Raw genomic sequence first — 26,416 nt, 5'->3', positions numbered from 1 at the left:
ACCTCTACATTCTTGACCTAGCTGAAGACAGAATCTCTCAATCACCAGCTGTTGAACAGTACATGTACACTATGAAAGCACAAAGATCTCTCAGGTTATGTTATACACCTGTGTATCAACAAAAGCAATTGAAGCTAGTATTCCATGACAACCAAGGCAGCAGTAACAATTGGAAAAACCTCCAACTCGAGGAAACTGTCACGCAGGCTGCAATACTTGCCATTGCCAATCCATCACCATGTACAGAAAGAAAACAACTGCCCAATTTCAAACGTCTACATCCTCAAACTGCTTCCAGTTCAAGTCCATTCCCGCTAAAATTAGTTGTGTACTTAAGAAATGACATTGACGTTATAAAAGAAATATACACTCATGATGACCAATACGAAGCTATCACTCTTCACATTTGTCCCACATATCACCATGAAGGTTACTTTATCATCATAGTCCATGTATACCAGAGGGAAAATATAAGCCTAGACCTACCCAGACTTTTCACCTCTATTAAACAGTCTTTACCAGATAACTGTGCAAACAAAAAATGTATACTTCTTGGTGCTTTCAATCAGTACCACACAGACAAAGACAGACACTATCATGATAATTCATCTCTGGAACAGCACATGGCCCAACAGTATCGCTGCCAACAGCTCATCACAGTTAACACAGCTAAAGTAATGGTACCTGTATGTCCTGACCCTCCACCAAAATAAGGAAAACGCCTGTCAAAGACAAAGAACACAACTACTGAACCAAAAAAGCAAATGGTATCAAAAGATCTGAAATTGGATTTAGTATTTGCTAATGAAACAGTCATCAGAAATATAGCTTATGCTCATGCCATTCAAAACTGGTGGTCTAATCATAAATTCTTGCATGTTGGTCTGACGTATTAGCCAAGATTGATAAAGATAGTATTCAACAATGCTAGATCAGTCAATGAAAACTTTAGAAATTTTCAAGCTGATCCAAATGTCATTGCAGCCTCCATTGTTGCATTTGCAGAATCACGATTAAACCAGTCCAATTCTGACACTAGTCTCTCGCTGCCTAATTTCCAGCATATTCGGCATGACCAACCCCAGGTCCAAGGCAACAATCGACCTCCATATGGTTTGATATTGTATGTAAAGGAAGAATTCAGAATTCTAGAAAAGACATTTTTCAGAAACCGCAACTTTGAAGCAATATATACATGTATCCACTCCCGAAATTCACCCGAAATATTCCACATATTAATTGTTTATGCATCACCCCAATGTTCATTTCAACATGTCACTGATAATCTCTCCACCTGCCTCCGATCATACCAGCCAACTGAAACATATGTCATTCTTGGTGACTTCAACATGAATTCAATAGTGGGAGGTGAAAATTTCAATGCTAAACTTGAAAAATTCTTTCTTCAGGAATATAACATGAAGCAAAGAGTCACTGAAGAAACAACTGATTACCACACCAAATTAGACCTTGTATTTACAAATGCACATCATGTGCACCATACAGGGATCATTGACAATTGCTGGTCTGACCATAAAATGATATATACAGCTTTACCAATGTCAGAATCACTGACTCCATAGCCTCCCCTTTGACACAGGTGAGCACATGGTCCCTGGACCATTTCATTTTAATCAGACTGGTTTAAACATGTCATTACAGCCAAATCCCATTAGGGAAGGTCAAAAAGCGAACCTCAGGTTGCAAAGGCAAATGCATTGATGTCTTGAGGTTCACTTTTCTCTCTGAGTTGACCGATGATGTTGGTATTGGGGTAATCAGGTGTAATCACAGATAGTGTAATCGCCTCTGGCATATCTGGTTGATGGCAGACGGTAATAAAGGCACTGGAAAAAAGGCACTGGAAAAAAAGGTACGGAAAAAAAGGCACTAGGTAAAAAAGGCACTGGAAAAAAGGCACTAGGTAAAAAAGGCACTAGGAAAAAAAGGGACTGGGTAAAAAAGGCACCAGGTAAAAAAGGCACTGGAAAAAAAGGCACCAGGAAATCTCTAGGTTAAAAATTCATTTGGGGTGCCCCCCCCGTGCATTTCTATATGTGTAATATGCAATGTGTAATGTGCTTCCAAGTCTTTCTCACCAATAAAACTGCAATGAGACTCATCAAGAATGTTTTGCAAGATGTCAATAGCCACTCTTGTGAAACTATTGTATCTTGTAGAAATAGGTTATTGGTGAGGGAACCCTGAATCTAACTTGATTAAACTACTGGACCAAATCGGATTATCTTTGTATTATTTTTTATAAGGATTCCCTGCCTATCCAAGCTAGTTTTTCTGGTCGGAGGGTACTGAAAATAGGCTGTTCCGTTTTTTTGGACCAGCCAGTATTCTGTTGATGTAAAAAAAAACTACACATAGAAATGCACATAGAAATTTTTATTTTTATTTTTTATCTATGTAGTAGAGATTTCTCAGAGATTTCCCATACATTTTTTTGGTGCCATTTTTTCCAGTGCCTTTTTAACCTAGTGCCTTTTTTTCCAGTGCCTTTTTTTCCAGTGCCTTTATTACCTACATTCCTGGCTGACTGCTTGCCACAGCACGTGTTACCTGTATATAAGCTGACAAGATGTTGAGTTTAGTAATGGTCAACGGTGTAACTTTTATGTGTTTGCTTTGTGGTTATGTTGGCTGAACTTTTGAAACGACTTTTAACCCCTCAGGACCATTCTCCTTAATGGTCAAGCCATGCTGCTGCGTAAAATGTAGTGTTGTTAAAGGGAATATCTCGTAGCAGCGATAAGAAACGAGATTAAAATTTTTGGTTTTTGCGGGCTACTTTAAAAACAAAAATTAACTTAGTCACAGCATTTTCTTCTTCTATATGTGTGTATGTGAGGGGGCGTCTACACTTAGCTTTAATGTTTTGACATTGCTCAGGTTCCGGACACTTGCCTATGGGCGGAGGCTACGGAAACAGTACCCCTGGAAGTGTATGGCTTTCAGGGGGGTTAGAGATAAAGATATATGAAATAATCATTTGTTCCCCGGACATTCAACTTTTGGAACGTCAGTTCCCGTCAGAAATTTTAGGGAAATCCCAAGGGTGTCTATAACAGTTCATGCCTTTGCGTCACCACTATATCGGGCTCCACAAATCCATGACAGATTCCATGCTATATTCCTGTTCCATTTCAGTTTCAAGTACACTGTGACGAAGCGTGTGCCATACAATATTCATATATCCCAGTACATTTATCCTGTGATAGAGTGGTCTAGTCTATAAAAAAGCCAATATTACAGCCTTGCCTCTATCTCGACCTAACTTGAAAATAGTACACATCCCTACAGCCTATATAATGTATGCTATTGCATGGCCTACTTACTGACACAGACTCCCTGTAGCCAGGTCAGAGCTATCCATCCAATTTCAACTTAAGCTAAAAAAATTGCAATGCATCAGGTGTGGATATACTGCCTATCATGTGATGTCCAGTTTAGCATTAAGCATGTTGTTTCATCTTTACCTGTTCTGTTAACACACAGACCATGCATACCTTGGCCTAAGAATTTTATGGTCAGTCTGGGGTGAAATCCCAAGGTGTATTGTAAAGCTCTGTACACACTGACAACATTTTGGGAAACATGTTGGCCAACATGTTGTCCAGGTGCGATGTTATCGAAAATGTTGGCAGTGTGTACAGTTCGGAAACATTCGGTAACATGTTGGCCAAATGTTGCTCAAATGTTGTCGAAATAATACAAAATCAATTTTGTTGCCGAGATGCTAATGATGTTGTCGAGTTTTATCCAATCAGAAATAGGCCACAAATCACATGATCTACCTTAAGCCATGTGATGTAGTCAAAATGGCAGCCTCAAGCAAGGAATGGTTACTGAGTGAAGTTGAACAACTTATTGCAGTATGAGAAAGTTGTGCCTGTTTATGGGATGTAACATCCAGGGAATATAAAGACAAGAACAAAAAGAAAGCTGCTATTCTAGAAATAGCTACAAAATTTGCCCCATGCTGGTGTCTCATATAAATCCATGGTCTTGTCCACACTCTTTTCTCATCTTTACGTCTTCTTCGCCGTCTTTCAATCAGGATATGTAAAATTATGGCAGAGCCACCGACAATACATCTTCTTCTCTTGGAATCTTCCATTGTTTATGAATTTCCCTCAAAAATATTCCCTCAAAAATCCACATTTCTCGGAAACATTCGACAACAAGTTGCCCAACATGTTGTCGAATGTTGTCATGTGTATACAGGGCAAAATTTTCGATAACATCGCACCTGGACAACATGTTGGCCAACATGTTTCCCAAAATGTTGTCAGTGTGTACAGAGCTTAACAGTGACAAACAGGAATATTGCTTCAAATCTGCCAAGGGTTTGTGGATGAAAATGTGACTCCTGAGGGTTGAAAGTGGGTAGAAGGCCAGGGGCAGGGGAAGACGGGAGTGAGAACTCTGGCCTTATGATAGTCATCCTCGGTCATCTTGAAGTCACTATCACTATCAGGTTTTCAGTTCTTTCATGACAGACTCCTTCATGAATATGATGATGAATACTTGTTTCATCATCTCTGCCTCAGCTTACAATATTTGAACGAAATTTCATGGACATCAGATAGAAACCAATGCAGAAGCATACACTGCTTCTCCGCATCAAAATCATTGAAGAGATACAGCAACTGTTCCTTGACCAATCCATGACTCATCATTATATAACATTATATAACAATTCATGGCAGGAATTCAGCAACACATTGAGTTCATTCGATCTAATCCACTAATCCACTAATCCACATACCCATATTGCACCAAGTGTAATGAACCCAGTAAGACAGGTAAACCTGACACAGTAGGTGGTGTCTGTAGTGCAATAGCAGATGTCAAGGAGGAAGGCCTTGGAGTGCAATAAATCAGCTTATCTGACCTATTATTAACATCCAGCTGAGAGGCATTCCACTTGTTTTGCTCATCTTTCGCTAACGGGGTCTGGCTGTCATGCTGGCGCCACTGGCACTGGGGCTTGGCGAAACGGAAGGCATGTTTTTTGTGGTCGTTGCCGGCGATGCTTGCGTACGAAAGGTTCCTTCTGGGTAAATAGTTGGGATGGAGCCTGGGATTAACTCTAATTTTGAAGCAAGTTTCATCTCCCATTTCATCCTGTTTGCGAAATAGGATGGTTTGAAGAGGTCGCTACAAACTCTAGATGACTGCGACGGCCCTTGCTAGCCATCGTATGTGCGACACACACATCGAGTCCACAAACTACAATTCTTTTCATCTTCAGGGAACTCGTGCAAAGAACGGATGCCAGCTTCTGCACGCTTACTACATCCCGCAACTGTGCATGTAAATACCATTGTCACAAATTAAACATATCTCGCAGAAATCGGTAGCATATCGTAGCTAATCAACAGGACACTTGACATGCGAATGCAGTAGGCCTACGCCATGTTGTTTTCTGGGGCTATGCCTCATGTGACGTCATATCGGTCATGTGAGCATGGTCTAACACTACAAGCAAGTTTTTCTCAGTCGGAGAATATAAAAACAGGTTATTTGCATTTTTCTCTGAAATCGTATCATTTATTAAGAATTTGGTCCTTCATATGTTAGGTGCATTGATAATGCCATGTAATACCATATTCAACTTGGATTTCCTCTGGACCATAAGAGGGAGACTTTAAGTTAAATAGAAATGGTAATTATTTTACCACACAGTATTTCACCTGAGTCTTGGAGTAGAAGGAACCGTTGGTCATTGAACCTGACTTCGTCATGAGAGCAAAGCTCGAACAGGATTTTATCCAACTCCGAAAAGTGGTTAACCCACCCCAAAACGTGACTATAGTCGTAGTTCCACCTATCATAAAACCCCGTGTTTTTTCAAGACCCGTGTCTTCGCCGTGTGTCAAAAAACCCATGGCGCACTTACACCTATCAGTGGTGTTAGATAATGGTTAATAGCCCCGGCGACAGGTGCGCTGTAGGTAGGGAGCTCTCCTGTGTTTCTTTCCCGTTGGAGGGGAATTTCGCATGCGCAATACCGAGGCAACTACACTGCGCCATCTGTCGCCGGATCTTAGAACTTGCAATTGCCGTGTCTATTTAGATTCCACCTACCAAAAAACCCGTGTTGAACACGGGTCTAAATTAGCCCCCGATTAGCCCCATCGAGCTCGATGGGACTAATAGACACGAGGATTTGACACATGGGTCTATTTAGACACGGCAATTCATAGGTGTAAGCGCAAAAGACACGGGGATTTAATAGGTTGAAGTACGACTTATGACTATGACTTCGTCAAGAGAGCTAAGCTCGCCTTCGTCAAGAGAACAAAGTTTGACTATGTAACCATTAGCAACACAACATAAGGATATGTTTGCAGATAACTTTTTTAACTTTGGTGTTTATGTTACCCCTAATAGTTTTTTCACTCTAAACGGATTTAACATAACCCCTGGGTTATTAAGTTTTAAAAATAGAAAGGACTGTTTAAAGGTTAAATGCCAAAGTTAGGCCTAATCTTAATCAAAGTACATCAGGATAACCTTTTGTTACCTTTAGATGTCAAATGTTGTACATTTATTTGCATAAATATTGCATGGAATAAAGAAATTCAAATAAACCGCCCAGTCTCAGCGTGAATTTGCTTCAGCAAAGTTCGTATTTCGTTCGGAAACTCTCACGGTTTTGGGGAATTCCAAATGAGGAGTGACGTCACTAGTGCTGTCATTGTTAGACTGATCCCATTACCTGCATACACAATCGCCATACTGTAGATGCCTGCGCAAGACTGGAGACCAGTTTTGTTTTCGTTCACCTGACAGCTGATTCTACTTCCTGGTTGCGTTCACGCCGTTCCTACCATGTAAAACCAATTATTTTACATGTTCTAATGCAAAAATGGTTTACTGCGTTCCACCAAACTGCAGCAGTGATTCAATGGAGGTGTTGAAAGTAGATTGGGTGGGTTATTACAATTTTCCTCGCGACAAGAAGGCCCGAAAAGTATGGGTAAGACACATGCATCGTCCGTCTCCTTGGGTCCCGTCTCTCGGTGCGAGGGTATGTTGGAAGCACTTCGTTGCCGGAGATTACCTGCTGGACCCAGCCATATGCTGTGCGATAGGATTTGACCCTAACAAATGCCTGTTGAAGCCATGTGCCTTCCCTACAGTCTTCAGACATGGTGATGGCGATGACATAGATGTTACGCCTACGACCAGTACGCCGCGGTCAGCTGTGCAGAAGAGGGCACGTCAGCAGCTGATTATTATCTATACTATAAGAGAGAACATGCCTTTTTTTGTCACACTCCTTCTGGACTTCTGCGCGAGTTCGGACAATATGAGGTGCAAATGTACGAAGGTTATTAATGAGTCTGTGTTGTGGGCTAAGAAAATCCGATGTAAATTGGCCGGAAATGTGTTTTAGGACCCTTTTGCGATAGCAGTTTTACTATCTATTTTCGTACTGAGAATCCCCATTATGACGTCACTCGATCACAACCAAAGGCAGTATGGTAGACTATTCGAAGATATGCACATTTGCAACACTTGCAACACACGTGTTTACGGCCTGTTCTGGAACAAACAAACAGGTAATTCCATTCCATCGGTCATATTCATCACTATAACTCTGAAACTTCCTTTAGAAGACGAAAAGTCAACTCAAACGATCGCCCATAAATTAGCACGGCCTTAATAAATTCGCACCGGCCGGCCATGGCTGAATACGCCTATGTGTAAACAACTGTCCGACAATAGGTGTGGCAGTTTAAGTCAATAAGAAATGAAGACTTTCTTTCGTTTAAAACTTTGTTCACATTCGCGTTACAAAGGGCACCACAGAGCACGTAAAAACTGAAAAGATAAAAATACCGACACTAAATACACTGGAGACAGATTGTGACTTTGTCTCACAAATGACTGGTTGTGACATTCTTTTCTAAAAAGGACCAGTTGTGGCTTCATCTTTTACCAAGGACAGAGGCCAGACATTGACTATCAGCAGTAGTACTAAGCTGCTGTCATTTTACATTAGTACAGACTCGGAATAGCTTTGAAGCTTCACTAAATTGAACACTAGTTTCATTAGCTAAATTACCCTTAATGGTGGCGCCGTCTATTAATGAACTCTCACTTCACACACGCCACGCGCACTGAAGAACGTGTCAATAAAACACTCGTCTTGGGCCAATTAAAAAGGCCCTGTACAGTAACAGTGCAACCTAAAGAGTCTATACTATCATTGCTTTTAGTTACCTCTATCCCAGCCTTATCTCTTACTTATTTTTGTAATAATACATGATTGAAGTTCGAGGGTGTCTAAAATTGTAAGCGCCACGGTGGGCGGAAATGGCAAATGCGCATGCTCGCTAATTAGTCTGCGCGAAAACAACAAGGGGCGCCAAATTTGAAATACTAAATGATTAACATAAATCTCTGACCGTCACACACCCCACCTAAATTGTTGTGACGTTACAATGAACAATTTACCATACTGACAAACATTAACTTCACCGACATGATACAGCAAGTTTCCACAAAAATAGTTCAGTTCAGCTTTAAAAACTTACTCTACAATAACATACATGTACATGTGTGTACAGACATAATTATCAAAAAGGAAGTTTTTCTTTATGAAACACGAAGCAGCTACCCTTACAAACGGATACAAATATAGTATCTATAAATCATGATAACAGGTCAGTTTTGACTACCTGAGACTCTTTTAGACAATAAAAATATTTAGCTACTCCAACTCTAGCCAGTTACACATCCTTACTAACACATTGCCTCAACCTACTGGTTTTACACTCCACTGAGAGCATTAGATAAGTAAATTGGACGACAGCTCCCAGTATTATCACTCAAACGAAATCCAAGGCAAAATTTAGCCTTATCTATGAACTTCATTCCTAACACAAATAAAAATATCCAATCATCTCTACTATGAATAAAACTAAATGCCTTAGCTTATAACACTCGTGCCCTTATAAACTATAAGCAATACTGAAAACATGGAATACATGCCGCTTAAATTGTCTCTAAAATTAGGCATGATATACTGTAAGTCACATAACTCGAGTCAAGTTTTACCTAGCACAAGAAATGGCAAATCATAACCACTCCGAGTCAAGTTTTACCTAGCACAAGAAATGGCAAATCATAACCACTCCAAAGTCTATTAATGTCTATCAAAAAGACAACATTGAAGATCATACCAGTAGGTCGGACTGATCACTTTGCGTGCACAAGGACAAGTCTACCTCTGAACACCATCAACCAGTTTCCCCGCGCAGCAGTAAGACCAATTTATGAATGGGTCTCTCGAATGTCCCTTTACCAACTCTCAGTTTGACCTTTCTCACAAGACCATCTCGTCCTGGACTGGTTTCTATCACACGTCCCAAAGGCCAGTCACATCGAGCTTGGTCTTCATCAATCACCAAAACAATGTCATTTATCATCACGTTCCTTGTGGGGTTTACCCACTTCTTCCTCTCCTGCAATGTCGGAAGAAAATCGGTTCTCCACTGTTGCCAAAATTGGTTGGCCATGGCCTGGACACGACGCCATCGACGACGACAATACAAATCCTCCCTCACAAAATGGCCAGGGGGTGGCATCACAACTTTGGCCTTCAAGGTTAGAAGTTGGCTCGGACATAGCGGCTGTGGTGAGTTTGGATCCTCTGCATCTATGAAGGTAAGCGGCCGGCTGTTGACAATTGCTTCTACTTCTGTCATCAAAGTATGCAACAGCTCATCATCTAACTGGTGACCAGTTTTAAGGAGGAGACCATTGAGAACACTTCTGACCGACCTGATCATCCTTTCCCAAACTCCCCCCATGTGGCTGGCGTGGGGGACATTCATCTCGAATTCAACTAATTCACAATTGTCTTTCAAGAGTTGTTCTGTGATCTTTGCTTTGTTCATCTCGGCCAAGGCAACAGAGAGCTCATTTTTTCCCCCGACAAAATTCGTACCCCGACCACATCGTAGTTTTCTAACAGAACCCCTTCGGCATACAAACCGGCGGTATGCATTTAGAAATGCGTCTGTATCCAACGAGTTAGCAATCTCAAGATGGACGGCCCTGGACGCTAAACATGTGAAAAGTACACCCCACCGTTTTAGGGTGCTGCGTTTCTCTCTGATAGTAAATGGACCAAAGTAATCGACTCCAGAGTATGTGAATGGTCCAATTGACTCCATGCGGTCCTCAGGCAAGTCAGCCATTCTTTGCGCAAGCGGTGCACCACGGAGTTTGATACATGAAACACACTTCATTATGTAACTTGTGACAACAGATCTTGCCCCCATTATCCAATATCCTGCCTGTCTTATGCTGTTGAGAGTTATACCACGACCAGGGTGTCCATTCATCCTGTGATAATGCCCAACTATCAAGTGTGTCACGTGTCCATGACGGGGTAACAACACTGGATGCTTCTCATCCTTTGACATGGAAGAGTTCTTCAATCTACCTCCGACCCTGAGGATAGCATTTTCATCCAGGAATGGATCCAATGCTGCTAGTGGACTGTTTTTCCCAACTCCTTGGTTTCCCTCTGTCTCTAGTTTCTTCAACTCAATGGGAAAGGCGCATTCCTGAACAAGACGAATGATTTGAGCTTCTGCCTCTTGAATACTTTTAACTTCTCTGTTCGGGGTGTGACCTTCATCTACTTTCCCTGTGCATCGTCTCTTCAACAATGCGATGGCTCTTTTGAGGGACATCCAACTGGAGAACGACTCAAATCTGTCAATCATGTTTGGATTGGGTGCCTTCTTTACATCTGTCTGCAGGACTGTCACTGATCTCTTGACTTCAGGGTCTGATGGAGACAGCTCAACTTGAGTTTCTACTGCAGAGGGGAGTTCTAGCTTAGAAAGGAAGTCAGGACCCTTCCACCAGAGCGCACTATCCATCAACTCTCCAGCAGTGGTGCCACGCGAGGCAAGATCCGCGGGATTGATGTCAGTGGCAACATGTCTCCACTGTCCTGGGCTTGTCAAGTCTCTTATTTGCTGAACTCGATTCGCAAAGAAGACGTGAAAACGCTTAGAGTCATTTGAAATGTATCCCAGAACAACATTACTATCACTGTAGTAAAACTGTGTCAAGTTTTCTATCTTAAGCTCACGCGCAAGGAATTCACCAACTTTTACAGAAGCCACTGCAGCACTCAATTCCAACCTAGGAATCGTCACAGTCTTTGCAGGAGTTACACGCGACTTTGACATGACCAATTGGGTTTCTACTTCATCATTACTACTGACCACACGCAAATAGCTACACTGACCATATCCCAACATGCTGGCGTCTGAAAAGTTGTGTAGTTCTACTGTTTTTGCCTTGCTGAGTTCCTGTGAAGTGTACGTCCTAAGAATTTTCAATTTTGCCAAGTGTGGGAGTTGATGTCTCCATTCTTCCCACTTCATTCTGAGATCTTGAGGGACAGGCTCATCCCAATCTGCACCTTGTTTACAAAGTTCTTTTAAGATTTGTTTTCCAACCAAGATAAAAGGTGATACAAGACCCAAAGGATCAAACACAGAAGAAACACTAGAAAGGATCCCCCTCCGTGTTAGTGGATTGTCCTTCAGCTGCACCCTGAAATTGAAAGTGTCAGACTCAATGCACTACAATATTCCTAAAGTGTGTTCCACTGGCAAGCTGTCTCTACACAAATCAAGGGTCTGTATCCCTTTTCCACGCTCGGAGGGTGGAATAGCAGCCAGGACTTGCTTGTCGCTTGACATCACCTTGTGTAGTCTGAAACCACCCTGATTACAGATTCCTATGGCGCCCTCTATCATGTTTACTGTGTCTTTGGGATTCCCATCTTTGGATGAACATCCATCGTCAACGTAGAAATCGTTACGGACAAAGTCGGCCGATTCCTTTCTGTAGACTGCTTCATGATCCGAGGCGGCTCTTTTTAAGGCAAAGTTCGCACATCCTGGTGAGCTTGTGGCACCGAAGAGGTGCACAGTCATGCGATATTCCTTTGGAGCATTGTTCAGGTTGCCTCCTTCCCACCAGAGAAAACGCAGAAGATTGCGATGTTCAACATTTACGCCGACTTGATGGAACATTCCTTCTATGTCACATGTTATCGGAATCTGACCCTTGCGGAAACGACAGAGTACACCAGCTAGATTGTTCGTCATGTCAGGGCCCTGTAACAAATGCCTATTGAGAACCTCTCCTGCGAATTCAGCAGAACAATCAAAGACCACACGGATTTTTGACGGTTTGTGTGGGTGATAAACCCCATGGTGGGGGATGCACCATACCTTCCCATTTTTTACATCGATTTCCTCCTTGGGGACAGGTTCAGCATGACCCTTTGCTATCAGGGTATCCATAAAGACTGTGTAGTCCTTCTTATAACCAGGGTCCTTGATCATTTTTCTTCTCAAACTGATGGCCCGCTTTTCTGCCATGGATCTGTTATTTGGCACACTAACATCGGCGCCTTTCAAAGGCAAAGGCATTTCATAATGACCGTCGCTTCTTTTGTGTATCCCTTCAGTAACTATTTTCATGAACAGGTTGTCTTCAAATGACAACCGTTCGAAGGCACATGATGCCGGTTCGTTGAATTCGAATTCTAACATCTTAGCGACTTCACGCGGGCTAACTTCCTTGACACGTGTTTGAAATGCAAAGTGACTAACCTGAACCAATTGACAGCTACTGCAGTTCGTTTTACAATTGCTACTACACTGAGATTTTCCCATGGCACCAACAACGCCCCACCCTAGCGCAGTTCGCACACCGTAGGGATCATCCAGCTCGCCAGGCGCAATTTCTATGGGTTTTATCGCACGCATGCAATTGCTGCCAATCAACAGACCGATATCTATGTTTCCCATGTAGGGTGTCAACTGACTCGCCACCTTGACTAAGTGAGGCCATTCTTTTACAGTGTTGACCTTTGGAATCAAACTATCATCAGCTGGTATTTCTCTAGTGAAACTAGTTGGAAGCATTATTTCCATACTTTCCTGCAAACCTCTAACTACCAGGCCATCAACTCGTTTTGAATCAACCATTTTTTCACCTAACATTGTAGACAAAGTGAGCCTGGTTACCTTACCCAAATGTGCACAACCAATACTACCTAACACAGATTCTGAAACAAAACATGCATTTGACTGATCATCTAACAAAGCATAAGTAACAGTATTGTACATAGGTTGAGATTCATGACATACATACAATAACAGGTACAATCAATGAATGAACACCTTTGCCTAGTCAGTCCTTAGATGTGACAGCATGGGTTGTAACAGTCTCTGGCGGCTTCCAAGTGTAGTCGTGCATCAACGTTGGGTGCATCCGTTTACAGACTCGACATTTCTGTTTCCTCGTGCAATCTCGTTTCATGTGGCCACGACAAAAACAGCCCAGGCAGAGGCCAGCTGATTTCACAAATTCAACACGATCCTTGATAGGGAGAGCCTCGAAAACCGGACAGCTGTCCAGATAGTGAGACTGATAGCACTTAGGACACTTTGGGGTATATTTCTGCTCACCCTTGGTAGTCTCGGGTGGCGCCGGACTTGGCGCCATCTCGGTGGTTGTCGCGAGTGTTAAAGTCTTCGTTGTTGGCTCCCGTTTAGTAAAGGTTTTATTAGCCTTACTCTGGTTCTTTGATGGAGGGAAAGCTTTGTTGTTAGAGTTCTTATCCTTGGGACCAGGTTCCATGACTGGGTTATTCGCTACACGAGCCTGCTTCTGAAGAAAACTGCACAGTCTCGAAAAACTTGGATAGATGTCCTTGGGTCCATCGTCACAATCACCGCTGTAACGGAAGTCATCCACCACCTTTGCCCAAGCTCGTTTTACGTAACTGGACAGCTTTTCGATGATCGGCTCCTGAGCACAGGGGTCGTTGAATGACGAGAGTCCCGGTAGAGAAGCCATTGTTGCCTCATACTGCACAAGAAAGTCAACAAAATCCTGGAGTGCCTTCGGTTCGTAGCATTTGGGCCAATCTTCCAAGCGTTTCTGGAAACTACGGGCTAAACGGATCTTGTCCCTGTACCTTTCATTGAGAATGGCCCAAGCCTTTCGGTAGGCATGGTCCGAGTTCAACGACAGCAGTCCCTCAATGCATTTTCTGGCCTCTCCATCCGTATATTTACGTAGGTAATAACACCTATCTGCGGTTTTGGAATACCGATCGGTCACCAAGACCTTAAATGAGTTTCTCCAGACAGGGTACTCAAAGACATTTCCAGAGAATACCTGGGGCTCTTTCTTAGGTAGCCCATCATGCTGTTTCGTGATTACTTCAGCCTTACGTATGTTGGCCAGCCAGACCTGAATCCCCTCTAGAATCTTTATCGTTAGGAGAAAGGGTAATCAAGTTATCTGAGTCCAAATGTTCCCGAGACAGCTGTCTCGGCCGTTCCCTTCCTGGGGTGAACTGTCTATCACGTACAAGGCGACGATTCTCCATTTCCATAAGGAATTCCTCGTTTTCCTTTCGGTCTCTTTCCGCCGCCGCCAACAGCATGTCGATTCCATGATCCAAGTCTCCGTCAACATCAAGCATGTTCGTTGCCATGGTTGGTTTCGCTTATACGTACTATGGGTAGAGTTTTTACTGTGGCAGTTTAAGTCAATAAGAAATGAAGACTTTCTTTCGTTTAAAACTTTGTTCACATTCGCGTTACAAAGGGCACCACAGAGCACGTAAAAACTGAAAAGACTTCTGCGCGAGTTCGGACAATATGAGGTGCAAATGTACGAAGGTTATTAATGAGTCTGTGTTGTGGGCTAAGAAAATCTGATGTAAATTGGCCGGAAATGTGTTTTAGGACCCTTTTGCGATAGCAGTTTTACTATCTATTTTTGTACTGAGAATCCCCATTATGACGTCACTCGATCACAACCAAAGGCAGTATGGTAGACTATTCGAAGATATGCACATTTGCAACACTTGCAACACACGTGTTTACGGCCTGTTCTGGAACAAATAAACAGGTAATTCCATTCCATCGGTCATATTCATCACTATAACTCTGAAACTTCCTTTAGAAGACGAAAAGTCAACTCAAACGATCGCCCATAAATTAGCACGGCCTAAATAAATTCGCACCGGCCGGCCATGGCTGAATAGGCCTATGTGTAAACAACTGTCCGACAATAGGTGTGGCAGTTTAAGTCAATAAGAAATGAAGACTTTCTTTCGTTCAAAACTTTGTTCACATTCGCGTTACAAAGGGCACCACAGAGCACGTAAAAACTGAAAAGATAAAAATACCGACACTAAATACACTGGAGACAGATTGTGACTTTGTCTCACAAATGACTGGTTGTGACATTCTTTTCTAAAAAGGACCAGTTGTGGCTTCATCTTTTACCAAGGACAGAGGACAGACATTGACTATCAGCAGTAGTACTAAGCTGCTGTCATTTTACATTAGTACAGACTCAGAATAGCTTTGAAGCTTCACTAAATTGAACACTAGTTTCATTAGCTAAATTACCCTTAACGGTGGCGCCGTCTATTATGAACTCTCACTTCACACACGCCACGCGCACTGAAGAACGTGTCAATAAAACACTCGTCTTGGGCCAATTAAAAAGGCCCTGTACAGTAACATTGCAACCTAAAGAGGCTATACTATCATTACTTTTAGTTACCTCTATCCCAGCCTTATCTCTTTCTTATTTTTGTAATAATACATGATTGAAGTTCGAGGGTGTCTAAAATTGTAAGCGCCACGGTGGGCGGAAATGGCAAATGCGCATGCTCGCTAATTAGTCTGCGCGAAAACAACAAGGGGCGCCAAATTTGAAATACTAAATGATTAACATAAATCTCTGACCGTCACAATAGGTTTAAATTTGGCCTACATGAAGGCAGGCCAAGAACTGCATGTACTGCAATTCATTACACTAAACAAAGAACGTCTTGCTCTGTGATCATAGTCACGCTGCATACGATCGGTGCAACGATCATCTGAATTGACTGATGGAGGCCCAGCTGGTCGTGTGTGCCATGTAGGCCAAGCGCAACTACCGTCCGACAATCGAACACACATTACGGACAGGGCCAAAGCTTTGCTCTTGCAAAATTCACACTGCCCGTAAAATGTGTCACTTTATTGAGGGGTGAAAATTAAAGTTCGTCATCCCTGCCCACCATTGAGGTTGTGTCAGTTGTTGTCGTGATAGGCTATAGGCCTAGGCCTACTCAATCGACCCGGCACAGTGCCTGAACAGTAGACCCTATTTATGATATCTTACATTTTTCCATTCACTTTTCCAGATAACTGTCCTACCTGCCACTTCGAATTGTCATCAGCCAGGCTTTTATATAGGCAGGTAAATAAAAGGTCGCCTTATGACAAGGCATTGATGTTGGCTTCCTCCGCCTTAAGTTCAGAAATTTCAATTTCCACCACAACACTACACAAAACAAATCAATCGAGCATAAGTTCACGGCTAAGGTTAAGGCCCAATGGCTGCAAGTGTCAATTACATTATTACATAGCCTACCCTCTCAACATTTTCATCACTTATTACTTCCAGATGTCACAACCACCACCACATTACCGTGCTCTGGCCCTCCACAAGGACCTCGTAACGATGCAAACCCTTATCAACAAGCAGGTGTGCGACCTCCAGGTAAAGAGCTGGACTTCTCCGAATGTGCAACATCTTGACCTTGGTCCTTTCGCCAGCTCTGTTAACTCGGGCCTCAACAATATGCTTGCTAACGCGAAAGAACTAAAAGACCAACTGGTCCTGGACTTCAAGAAGAACCAGAAAAGGAAGCCAACTACCTCCTCCACCCCAATGTCCACCCCGCCCAAAAGATCCTATCATACTTGCGCCAATGCCAAATGCGGCACCTACGATTTCCGCACTACAGCCATCACTCCACCGAAACCATCGAGCAAGGCTAATGCTGCGTCCACAGTAACTAATGTGTGGGATCCAAATGACCCTGATGACAGTGACCTTAGTGTGTCCGTCGATGACATACTGAACACTTCTGCCCAGTCCACCGAACCAGTCACCTCCACACCAATCAAAAAAGAAAATGAAAATGTTCCTGGCAACGAAACAGCTAATGAGGATACCATCCAGGAATAAATTACTGTTACTGTCACTTCTGCTTACCATCCACTCAACTCGACCCACAATTGTTGGTCAACTACCATGCCCATTCTCTTGCCAAACCAACGTGTGAAATCATCCTCCACCCTCACAACATCAATGTCCTCATTCTTCGTTTTTAATACATACGGTACCATACGGCTTAGAATGTAGATGGCATACTACAGCAGTTACCGTAAGATGATCAACCACTGACCACTAGGCCTCTTACTTAGGACGACCTCTGCATACAACTGATGCCACTACATGTATTCAATTACTTACAATGATACTGCTGAGAGCACATACACCATTGCGTCCTTCGTTATCTGAATTTGTTAGTACGGCACGTTTCGTGGCCAGTATCATATGTATTTCAACCACAACAATACTGCTGAAGAGCACCTGTCTTTTTCGTAATAAACCACTCGTCATACAATATCTCTTAATGTCCTCTTTCTTCATCCCCTTCAGAACTCCGTATGTCCACAACAGTAGCTGCACCGACCAAACCCTCAACACCATGCCGAGTCACGGTAAACGCCACTCCCAACTAGACCGCCATACGTCCCCGCCCAAACGAAGAAGACAAGCTAGACAAGCAGCTACGTCATCATCTAGCAATAACTCTACATCTAGCCAACCGCGTGCCTATGCCTACAATGAACAAACCTTCACCGCACTCACCGATGAAGTGGTGATGAACAGTATATGTCCGCTGTGTGGTGCAAAAAAATTCAAACAGGAAAGTGCAGGTTTCTGCTGCAGCAATGGCAAAGTTAAACTCCCACCTTTGCCAACACCACCACCATATCTCCTGTCCCTGCTGAACAATACCCACACAGACTCCAACCATTTTCTCACTAATGTCTGCAAATACAACAGTGCATTTCAAATGACCTCTTTAGGCTACAATCGTTTCATGTTGCCAGGCTGGAACCCGAGTTTCACCATTCAAGGACAGATGTACCATCGCATTGGCAATATATTCCCCTCACAAGATAGGCCTGCTCAGTTCCTACAAGTCTACTTTCTGCAAAACAGGACCCAGGAGGTTGCAGCCCACTTGGGTATGACGACAACGACGAGCACGCTACGCCCTCTCATTGTCCAACAACTCAGAGACATTCTCCATCGACACAACAGCTATGTCAACAAACTCCAAGTCCATCACAGAAATAGTCTGCACAAACCCAACCCCGCAACTGAGAGTTGTCATTCATGAAGACAAGCGTCCAGAAAAACAGCAGAAACGCAGATACAACGCGCCAACCAGCAATGAAGTCGGCATCCTCATGCCCAACGAACCTTCCGCCCAGCGAGATGTTGTTCTCCACCAACGAGATGGCCCACTGCAGCACATCAGTGAATTACACCGAGCATACGACCCGCTTCAATACCCTCTCTTATTCCCCTACGACACTGATGGCTACAGCATCTACCTACACTCGGAAACAGGCCGCAAAATTACACAAATGCAATACTATGCATATCACTTGCAATGCAGAGCCACTAATTACCTCCACCTTGGTCGAGACCTCTATCAACAATTTGTTGTGGACATGTATTGTAAGATTGAAAGTGAACGCCTCCACTACATCAGAAGGGAACAGAAAACGCTCCGAGCAGACACATATCATCATGACTTCTGTGACTCCATTCTTCATTCCGATGCCGACCCAAACAGTATTGGCCGCCGCGTAATCCTACCCTCATCCTACACCGGAGGTCCCAGGTATATGTATGAACGCCAACAGGATGCCATCACATACGTCCGGAGATATGGTCGACCCTCATTATTCATCACAACTACGACAAATCCTAAATGGCCAGAAATTCTTGGCAACCTGCAGCCACATCAACACGCTCCGGACCGCCCTGATATAGTTGCTAGAGTATTCCACCATAAACTCCTCGCTCTCATGAAACTAATCAAAGATGGAGTGTTCGGCGATGTCCAAGCATGGCTTTACGCAGTTGAGTTCCAAAAACGCGGGCTACCCTACGGACACATCCTGGTATGGCTCACCTCAACCAGCAAAATCACCCTAGAAACCATCGACTCCATCATTTCGGTGGAAATACCTTGCCCCACAACCCAACCAATACTACATACTATAGTCACCTCCAACATGATCCACCGCCCCTGTGGCGCCTTCAACCCTAAAAGCCCCTGTATGCAAGACGGCAAGTGCACCAAATCTTTCGCCAAAGATTTCCAACAGACAACACTCCAAGGCAATGATGGGTATCCGAAATACCGCAGAAGAATGCCAGACGATGGCGGCCATACAACTATCATCAGCATGCACATGAATGGGCAGAAACTGCAGGAAATAGTCGACAACAGATGGGTTGTCCCCTACAACCCATGGTTACTCCGCCAAATGAATTGCCACAGCAATGTGGAGATATGCAGCTCAGTCCACAGCATCAAATATGTCCTCAAGTACATACACAAGGGCTCAGATCAAGCAATTTTCAGTCTTCAAGGAGATGCACAGGATGAAATCAAGCAATACCAATACGCACGCTTTGTTGGCAGTATGGAGGCAGCTCACAGGATTCTTGGCTTCCCCATGCATCAACACTACCCACCTGTCACTACCCCAGCCATTCACCTCCAAAACAGCCAACGCGTTTACTTCAACGAAACAAACGCAATGGCACACGCACTCGCCGACGCCCCGAAAACCACTCTCACAGAGTTCTTCACCTTATGTGCAAAAGACCCATTTGCACAATCACTACTGTACGTTCAAGTGCCAGAATACTATACATGGGATAACAAAACCAAAACCTGGAACCGCCGCAAACGAGGAACACCTCATCCCCACCACCAAGACATCTTTCATTCCGCATGTGTAGGGCGCGTCTACTCGGTCAATCCAAAGCAATCGGAATGCTACTTCTTACGACTTCTCCTACATGAACTGCCAGGACCTACATCATACGAACACCTCAGAACAGCGAGTAACACGACCTACGACACCTTCCGTGAGACATGCCAGGCAAGAGGACTCCTTCAAGATGACCAACACCTCCACAGAGCCCTAGAAGAAGCTGCAGCCAGCAACAGTCCGTCACAATTACGTCAACTAATGTCTGTTATCTTAGTCAACTGCGAGCCAAGCCAGCCCACAACGCTATGGGAACAACACAAAGATGCCCGCGCAGAAGATTACTTGCACACCCACAGTAAGAATAACCCAGCCATGGCATACAACCTCTGCCTAGCAGCCATTGAGGAGCTACTCTTGCGCATACCAGGATGTTGCAAACTCCCACACTACGGACTACCAGCAGCACAACACCAACAGACAGACACCGAATTCCTACGATACACAAACTTCAACATTGAAGAACAAAAGGAATATGTCCACCACCATGAACATCAGTTAACAAAGGAACAACTACACGTCTATCAACAGCTCCTAACCCTGATCAACCAAGACCATCCCGACATTATCTTCCTTGATGCCCCAGGAGGCACTGGCAAAATCTTTATGCTCAATCTCCTACTAGCCAAAGTTCGCTCTACAGGAGCCATCGCCATCCCAACAGCATCAAGCGGAATAGCTGCCACTCTGCTATCAGGAGGACGCACACTACACTCTATGTTCAAAGTCCCTTTAGATGCCCCCCAAATGGACACACCCACATGCGCAATCAAAAAGGGCACCTCCTTATCCAAAATCATCAATCAATACCAACTTCTAATCGTGGATGAAGCACCAATGGCACATCGCACCGACTATAAAGCTATTGACAGAACAGTGCAAGATATAAGGGACAACCAACTACCCTTTGGCGGAATCCCTACAGTACTCTGTGGTGATTTTCGGCAAATTCTCCCGGTCGTCAAAAATGGCACCAGAGCAAATGTTGTCGATGCTACCCTGAGGAAATCCCACCTTTGGCCACATGTCCGCGTACTACAACTGACAACTAATATGCGCGCTGCTCTCACCAACAATTCTGCGTCACAAGCCTTCTCTGACCTCCTCATCACCATTGGTGATGGCCAACAGCCAATCACAGCTACTCCCGACACGATTACCATACCAGACGTCATACAGACTACAGAATCTGCCGCAGATCTGAACACAGCCATCTACGGAGACCTCAACACAAGAGCACATGAACCAAATGGCTACTGTCCCGCACCATACTAGCGCCACTCAATGAGACTGTCAATACCATTAATGCCCAAATAATCCAAACCTATCCAGGCACACCAGTCCAATATTCGTCGATAGACACCACCCTCACACAAGAAGAGGCCGTCCACTTCCCCACTGAATTCCTTCATTCGCTGGACATATCAGGACTACCACCTCACAAGCTTACACTGAAGATTGGATCCCCCATCGTAGTGTTACGTTCATTAAATCCACCCCACATCACAAACGGCACTAGATGTACAATCTACAAAACAAACCACAACGTCATTGAAGTCACCATACTAAATGGCCCATCAGCTGGGAAAAACGCTTTCATACCACGGATACCCCTCATTCCCTCGGACAGTGACCTCCCCTTCAAATTCAAACGCCTACAATTCCCTATAAGACCCTGTTTTGCTATGACAATCAATAAATCATAAGGGCAGACCTTTCAGCACATCGGCATAGACTTAAACACACCCGTATTCTCTCACGGAATGCTCTATGTCGCTATGTCCAGTGTTGGCACACCATCCAATTTGCTCATCCACGCACCTGCACATTGCACAAGAAATGTCGTCTACCCCGAAGTTCTCCACTAACTCCTACCATGGAACGGACATCCAACAACAGGCCAAGGGAAAGAACCAACAACCGCTCCTCCAAACGATGCCCCACAATGTGTACCTTTGCTAGTTTATTATGAAATCAGTATAGTAGGCTATGGCATGCAGTGCATTGACGGTATGTGCATGATACAGTTCAGTCATGAAATTATACCCCATGGCCATAGGCCTAGGCTAGGAATACCTCCATCTCGAGTGCATGACCATGGGGTAGGCATGGTGAAGTGTAGGATGTGGTGTTGCTAGGGCCTGAGGACCTTTTAAGACTACAACTTGATAATTTTCATAATTGATACTGCACGACTGCACCTACTAGGCTACCTTCAGCTGTAGGAGCAAGTTAAATACAAAAGTCCTACTCCTATTAGTCTATTATGATAGTCCTTCTATTTAAAATGTTTGGCTCACCGTTAGGGGAGTCTATACGATAGCCCTGTGTCCGTCGTCGTCGTCGTCCGTATCCTGTGTGGCACGTTTCTTAACCGCTTGTGCTATGTACTTGAAACTTGTACACATTATCGCCTAGGTCACATGATCTCGGACAGCCAATTTCGGTCCAGTCTGATTCTTCACCTGGCCACCAGGGGGCTAAAACCAAAAACTTTAAAAATGTGATAACTCGTTTATTATGACTCCAGCTCCTCCCTCTGGGAGCTGGAGTCAGTATTGTTTTCGCTCAGGTTTCTCGTTCAATCACATGACCTCTCCAACACTCGATAATGCACTCTTTTCATCCACGTTTTAGGCCAATCTTCGGCATGAACATGAAATCTAATAAGCGCAGTACTTATGCAAGTATCAATTCGTTTCTTGTACCCCCCCTCCTCAAGGGTAGTTAAGCTATCACCACTAATCTTTGCCGATGCTTGAGTAGTATTTATTTTTCCTTTAGTGAAAATTTGGCGAAGCTGGAAAGAATAAGGATGCTAATGTGTCGATGTCTTGTCGAACATACAGCCTTACCCAGTAAAATTAGTTTGGTTACTTTATATGACGGTGATAACTGATATATTGTTGATGGTGATGTCTTGACGAAAGAAAAAGTAGCATTGGTGAAAAAAGGGTGATGCTTGAGCCTTAAGATGTCGTTATAGGGTGATAAGGTGTCGTACCCTTGAGGAGGGGGGGTACAAGACACGAATTGATACTTGCATTAAATCAGATGTTTCTCTCGCCTTGAAAACATTCCTGGGTAAAATCCATTGAGATTAGCCGAGTTAATCTACTTTTTCCGTGCTTAAAATCTCTGCCGCTGAATTCTATAAATAGAAACTATTAACATTGCGGCAGTGTGGTTCCCATTGTGCGCCCTCCCACTTCGTGCGTGCGGTAAGAAGAATGGCCAAAATGACGTCACGTTTTCCTGGCAATGCCTCTTGCCAGACCAGTCAAGCATTGGGAAAGCATCTTTAATTCAAACAACGTTAGAACTAGAAAAGCGAATATGTTAATTTGCAAAAGTAAAAGCAGATTTCACCACTAATCAGTCAAATCGGAATACGACGGCGCAAAATGTTCTCGCTTTCCGCCTGCTAAAAAAACCTTGTTCCCGCACTCCTATTTTAATTTATGCCCAGGAATATGATATGATCTGTTTTCACTTGTTTGTAATTAAATGGTATTTATATAATGAGATCAATAGTAGTGTTCCTTCAACCACCAGCTGGAGTACACGATACAAAGCCACTCAACACTTCTTCTCCATGAACAGATCCCATCGTTCAACTAGTCTTCTCTCCCCAGGTGCCTCACGTACCTTCAGGTTCCCATACTCAAGACCAACTCTTACGATATCGCCCTCAAAACAACCCTGGAGTCATGAATTCACAGGTGCTCCTGTGAAATCTCAGTTCTTGTTACTGATTTGTTTCTGCTAAAAATTTTATGGTGGGTACCCCAAGCAAGGATACATCACATATCATACGGGTTTTTTGATTTGACCTACTTGTCAAGGTCACATAGGTCAAACTCTCAAATTTCACCGATAATGGCACGTTTTGTCATTATTTGTTGTACAGTCTTTAAATGTGGTATGAAGACACCTATTAGGCATTTGTACGTTTTGACAAAAGTTAAGGTCGATATTGCGTTCTTTTCAAGGTCACTGAGATCAAATGGCGCAAATTTCCTTGACATGACGCATCTCCCATGTCCAATAGTATTTGGTGAAAGTACCTTGATCATTTCCCCCAATACTCAATTATCCTTAACCCCTCGGTCACATTTACGCAAATTTTTTAATGAACCGTAGACAAACAGTTGATTCCCTTTGTAGACATGATGATGTGCAATAGTTCTAAACTATCAGACTAAAGTGCACTATTATCAAGGGATCTTGGTCCTGTTGGACTTTTGTAGCACTACATGTAATGGCTTGAATATTCACTTGTATCCACATGATTATGAATAAAGTACAAAGGCAATGTCCATTTACCTGTGTAACTGTACCGCCAATACTAAGTCGAACTTTCCTGTTTTCTGGCGTCTTTAGAATGTTCGGGATTGTCATCAGTTGAGCGTGGTGAAAGTGATCCATCAACGTTGGATTTACGTCAAATGCTTTCGTTGGGAACACCTGTAAAGGGAATTTCAAATCATTTTCCCTGATTGTTCAATCAATGTATTCAGCACATTATTTTGATTTTGAAGTTTCTTCAGTTTACTTCGTCGTCTTGTTAGACTTGTACTGGGTATGTGCAGTACCATTGGTTGAGGATCGTCTTTTGTTCTGTGAACATCTTTTCAAGTCAGACTGTTACAGTTACACTCTGTTATAGTGAGGTGAAATGAGTTCTTTATAAAATGAAAACTTGTATAGACTTAGACCTACCTGCCTCCAATCATACCAGCTGACAGAAAAATTATGTCATTCTTGGTGACTTCAACATGAATTCAATAGTGGGAGGTGAAAATTTCAATGCCAAACTTGAAAAATTCCTTCTCCAGGAATATAACAGGAAGCAAACAGTCACTGAAGGAACAACTGATTACCACACCAAATTAGACCTTGTATTTACAAATGCACATCATGTGGACCATACAGGGGTCATTGACAATTGCTGGTCTGACCATAAAATGATATATACCGCTTTACGAATGTCAGAATCACTGACCCCATAGCCTTCCCTTTGACACAGGTGAACACATGGTCCCTGGACCATTTCATTGTTTCTCATTTCGCAGGCTGTAGCAGAGGCGGTAGCGGGATACAACGTGTTGTATGGAGAGGAGGCGGAGGAGGCAGCCGAGCAGGATGATGGTTTTTGTGATGGCTGATGAAGACCGATTTGAGGAGGTTGGCAATCACCTGATAGAAGATGCAGTACTGCCACCGAGTTTAGACGATTTGCAGGTTTTGCCACAAGTATGTTCATTCATAACCCAGCCCCATGTGTCATAAGCTTACTTTTAACTGACTTCAGGGTGTGGCTCTTCAAAAACTGGTTATATTTGGTGGCCATAGATGAATGTCCCGAACAGTGTAGACTAATAAATCAGAGGATGAATTTATCCCACAATCTTGTAATTAAAATTAGCTGCATTAATAGTGTAGGGAAAGTTAATGTAAACAACATCCCCGAAACAATAGCCTCAATTCTATTTCTTATCTTTGCAGGAACACCCTGAAACCTTTGCCATTGGTGTAGTGTCCAAGCGTACATGCTCATGTTCAGTTCCCACTAACCCTTATGTTCTCCCCTAGTGGTTGTCAATGACACTAACAGGAACCGGAGGTATTCTGTATGTAGCCAATGGGATGATCTCAGTAATAAATGTTATGTTCTATTATCCAACTTGAATCTTCATGATCAGAGGACCATCAATCCTACATCTGGCAACGAGGATGTTAAAGAATGTCTCGAGCAACAGCACAACTACCGATTTCATGAAAAGCAATGACATTTAGGCCAAAATCTTAACTTTTCTCAGCTGAATCTCGCCCTCAGTCTCAGTGAAAGCTCAACACTGCCCAGTGCATGCACACAACTCCTAGTTCATCATGACGTCTCTCCCAGCCTTCCCAGCTTCTCTCAGGATGGTAACATCGGTCCCAGATGGGAAAAACGGTTAACAAGATTGCAGCGCCTACTCCTTGGCATGAACATAACAAACGCAGCAAGGAAGCAAGCATTACTGCTTCAATTTGCAGGCCCAGATGTCGATGAAATCTTTGAAACACTTACGGTGCCAGACGATGATGAAATGATTTTCGACACAACTGCCAAAGCCCTCACGACCTATTTCACGCCACGCACGAACACAACTTTCGAAGTATACACGTTCAGACAGTGCAACCAGGATCACGGTGAGTCAATCGACTCCTACGTCACAAGGCTTCGCAAGCTCACCATGTCCTGTGGATTTACAGACGTCGACAAGGAAATAAACGACCAGATCATCCTTGCGTGCTCGTCTCAATCCCTACGCCAACGTGCTTTACGACAGAATCTCCAACTTAAAGACTTCATCGCTGCTGCCCGAGCTTTAGAGCTCGGTGATAAACAA

The 26,416-nt window shown here is 43.5% G+C and overlaps 3 protein-coding genes across 3 annotated transcripts; 1 reads left to right on the top strand and 2 right to left on the bottom strand.

Moving 5' to 3' along the window:
- Nucleotides 1-9,266: 9,266 nt before the first annotated feature.
- On the bottom strand, nt 9,267-11,435 carry LOC135484295 (uncharacterized). The gene has a single exon (XM_064765673.1). It carries the CDS (start codon nt 11,433-11,435, stop codon nt 9,267-9,269), a length of 2,169 nt encoding a protein of 722 aa, XP_064621743.1.
- A 201-nt stretch (nt 11,436-11,636) lies between these two features.
- Nucleotides 11,637-13,055, bottom strand: LOC135484228 (uncharacterized). Its single transcript, XM_064765551.1, has one exon. It carries the CDS (start codon nt 13,053-13,055, stop codon nt 11,637-11,639), a length of 1,419 nt encoding a protein of 472 aa, XP_064621621.1.
- Nucleotides 13,056-18,266: 5,211 nt separating this feature from the next.
- Nucleotides 18,267-21,293, top strand: LOC135484172 (uncharacterized). The gene has a single exon (XM_064765412.1). It carries the CDS (start codon nt 18,267-18,269, stop codon nt 21,291-21,293), a length of 3,027 nt encoding a protein of 1,008 aa, XP_064621482.1.
- Nucleotides 21,294-26,416: the final 5,123 nt, after the last annotated feature.

Source organism: Lineus longissimus, chromosome 1 (genome assembly GCF_910592395.1).
Source record: "Lineus longissimus chromosome 1, tnLinLong1.2, whole genome shotgun sequence".
Classification (NCBI taxonomy): Eukaryota; Metazoa; Nemertea; class Pilidiophora; order Heteronemertea; family Lineidae; genus Lineus; species Lineus longissimus.
The sequence above is the reverse complement of the archived record's forward strand: the minus strand, read 5'-3'. Positions and strand labels throughout refer to the sequence as shown.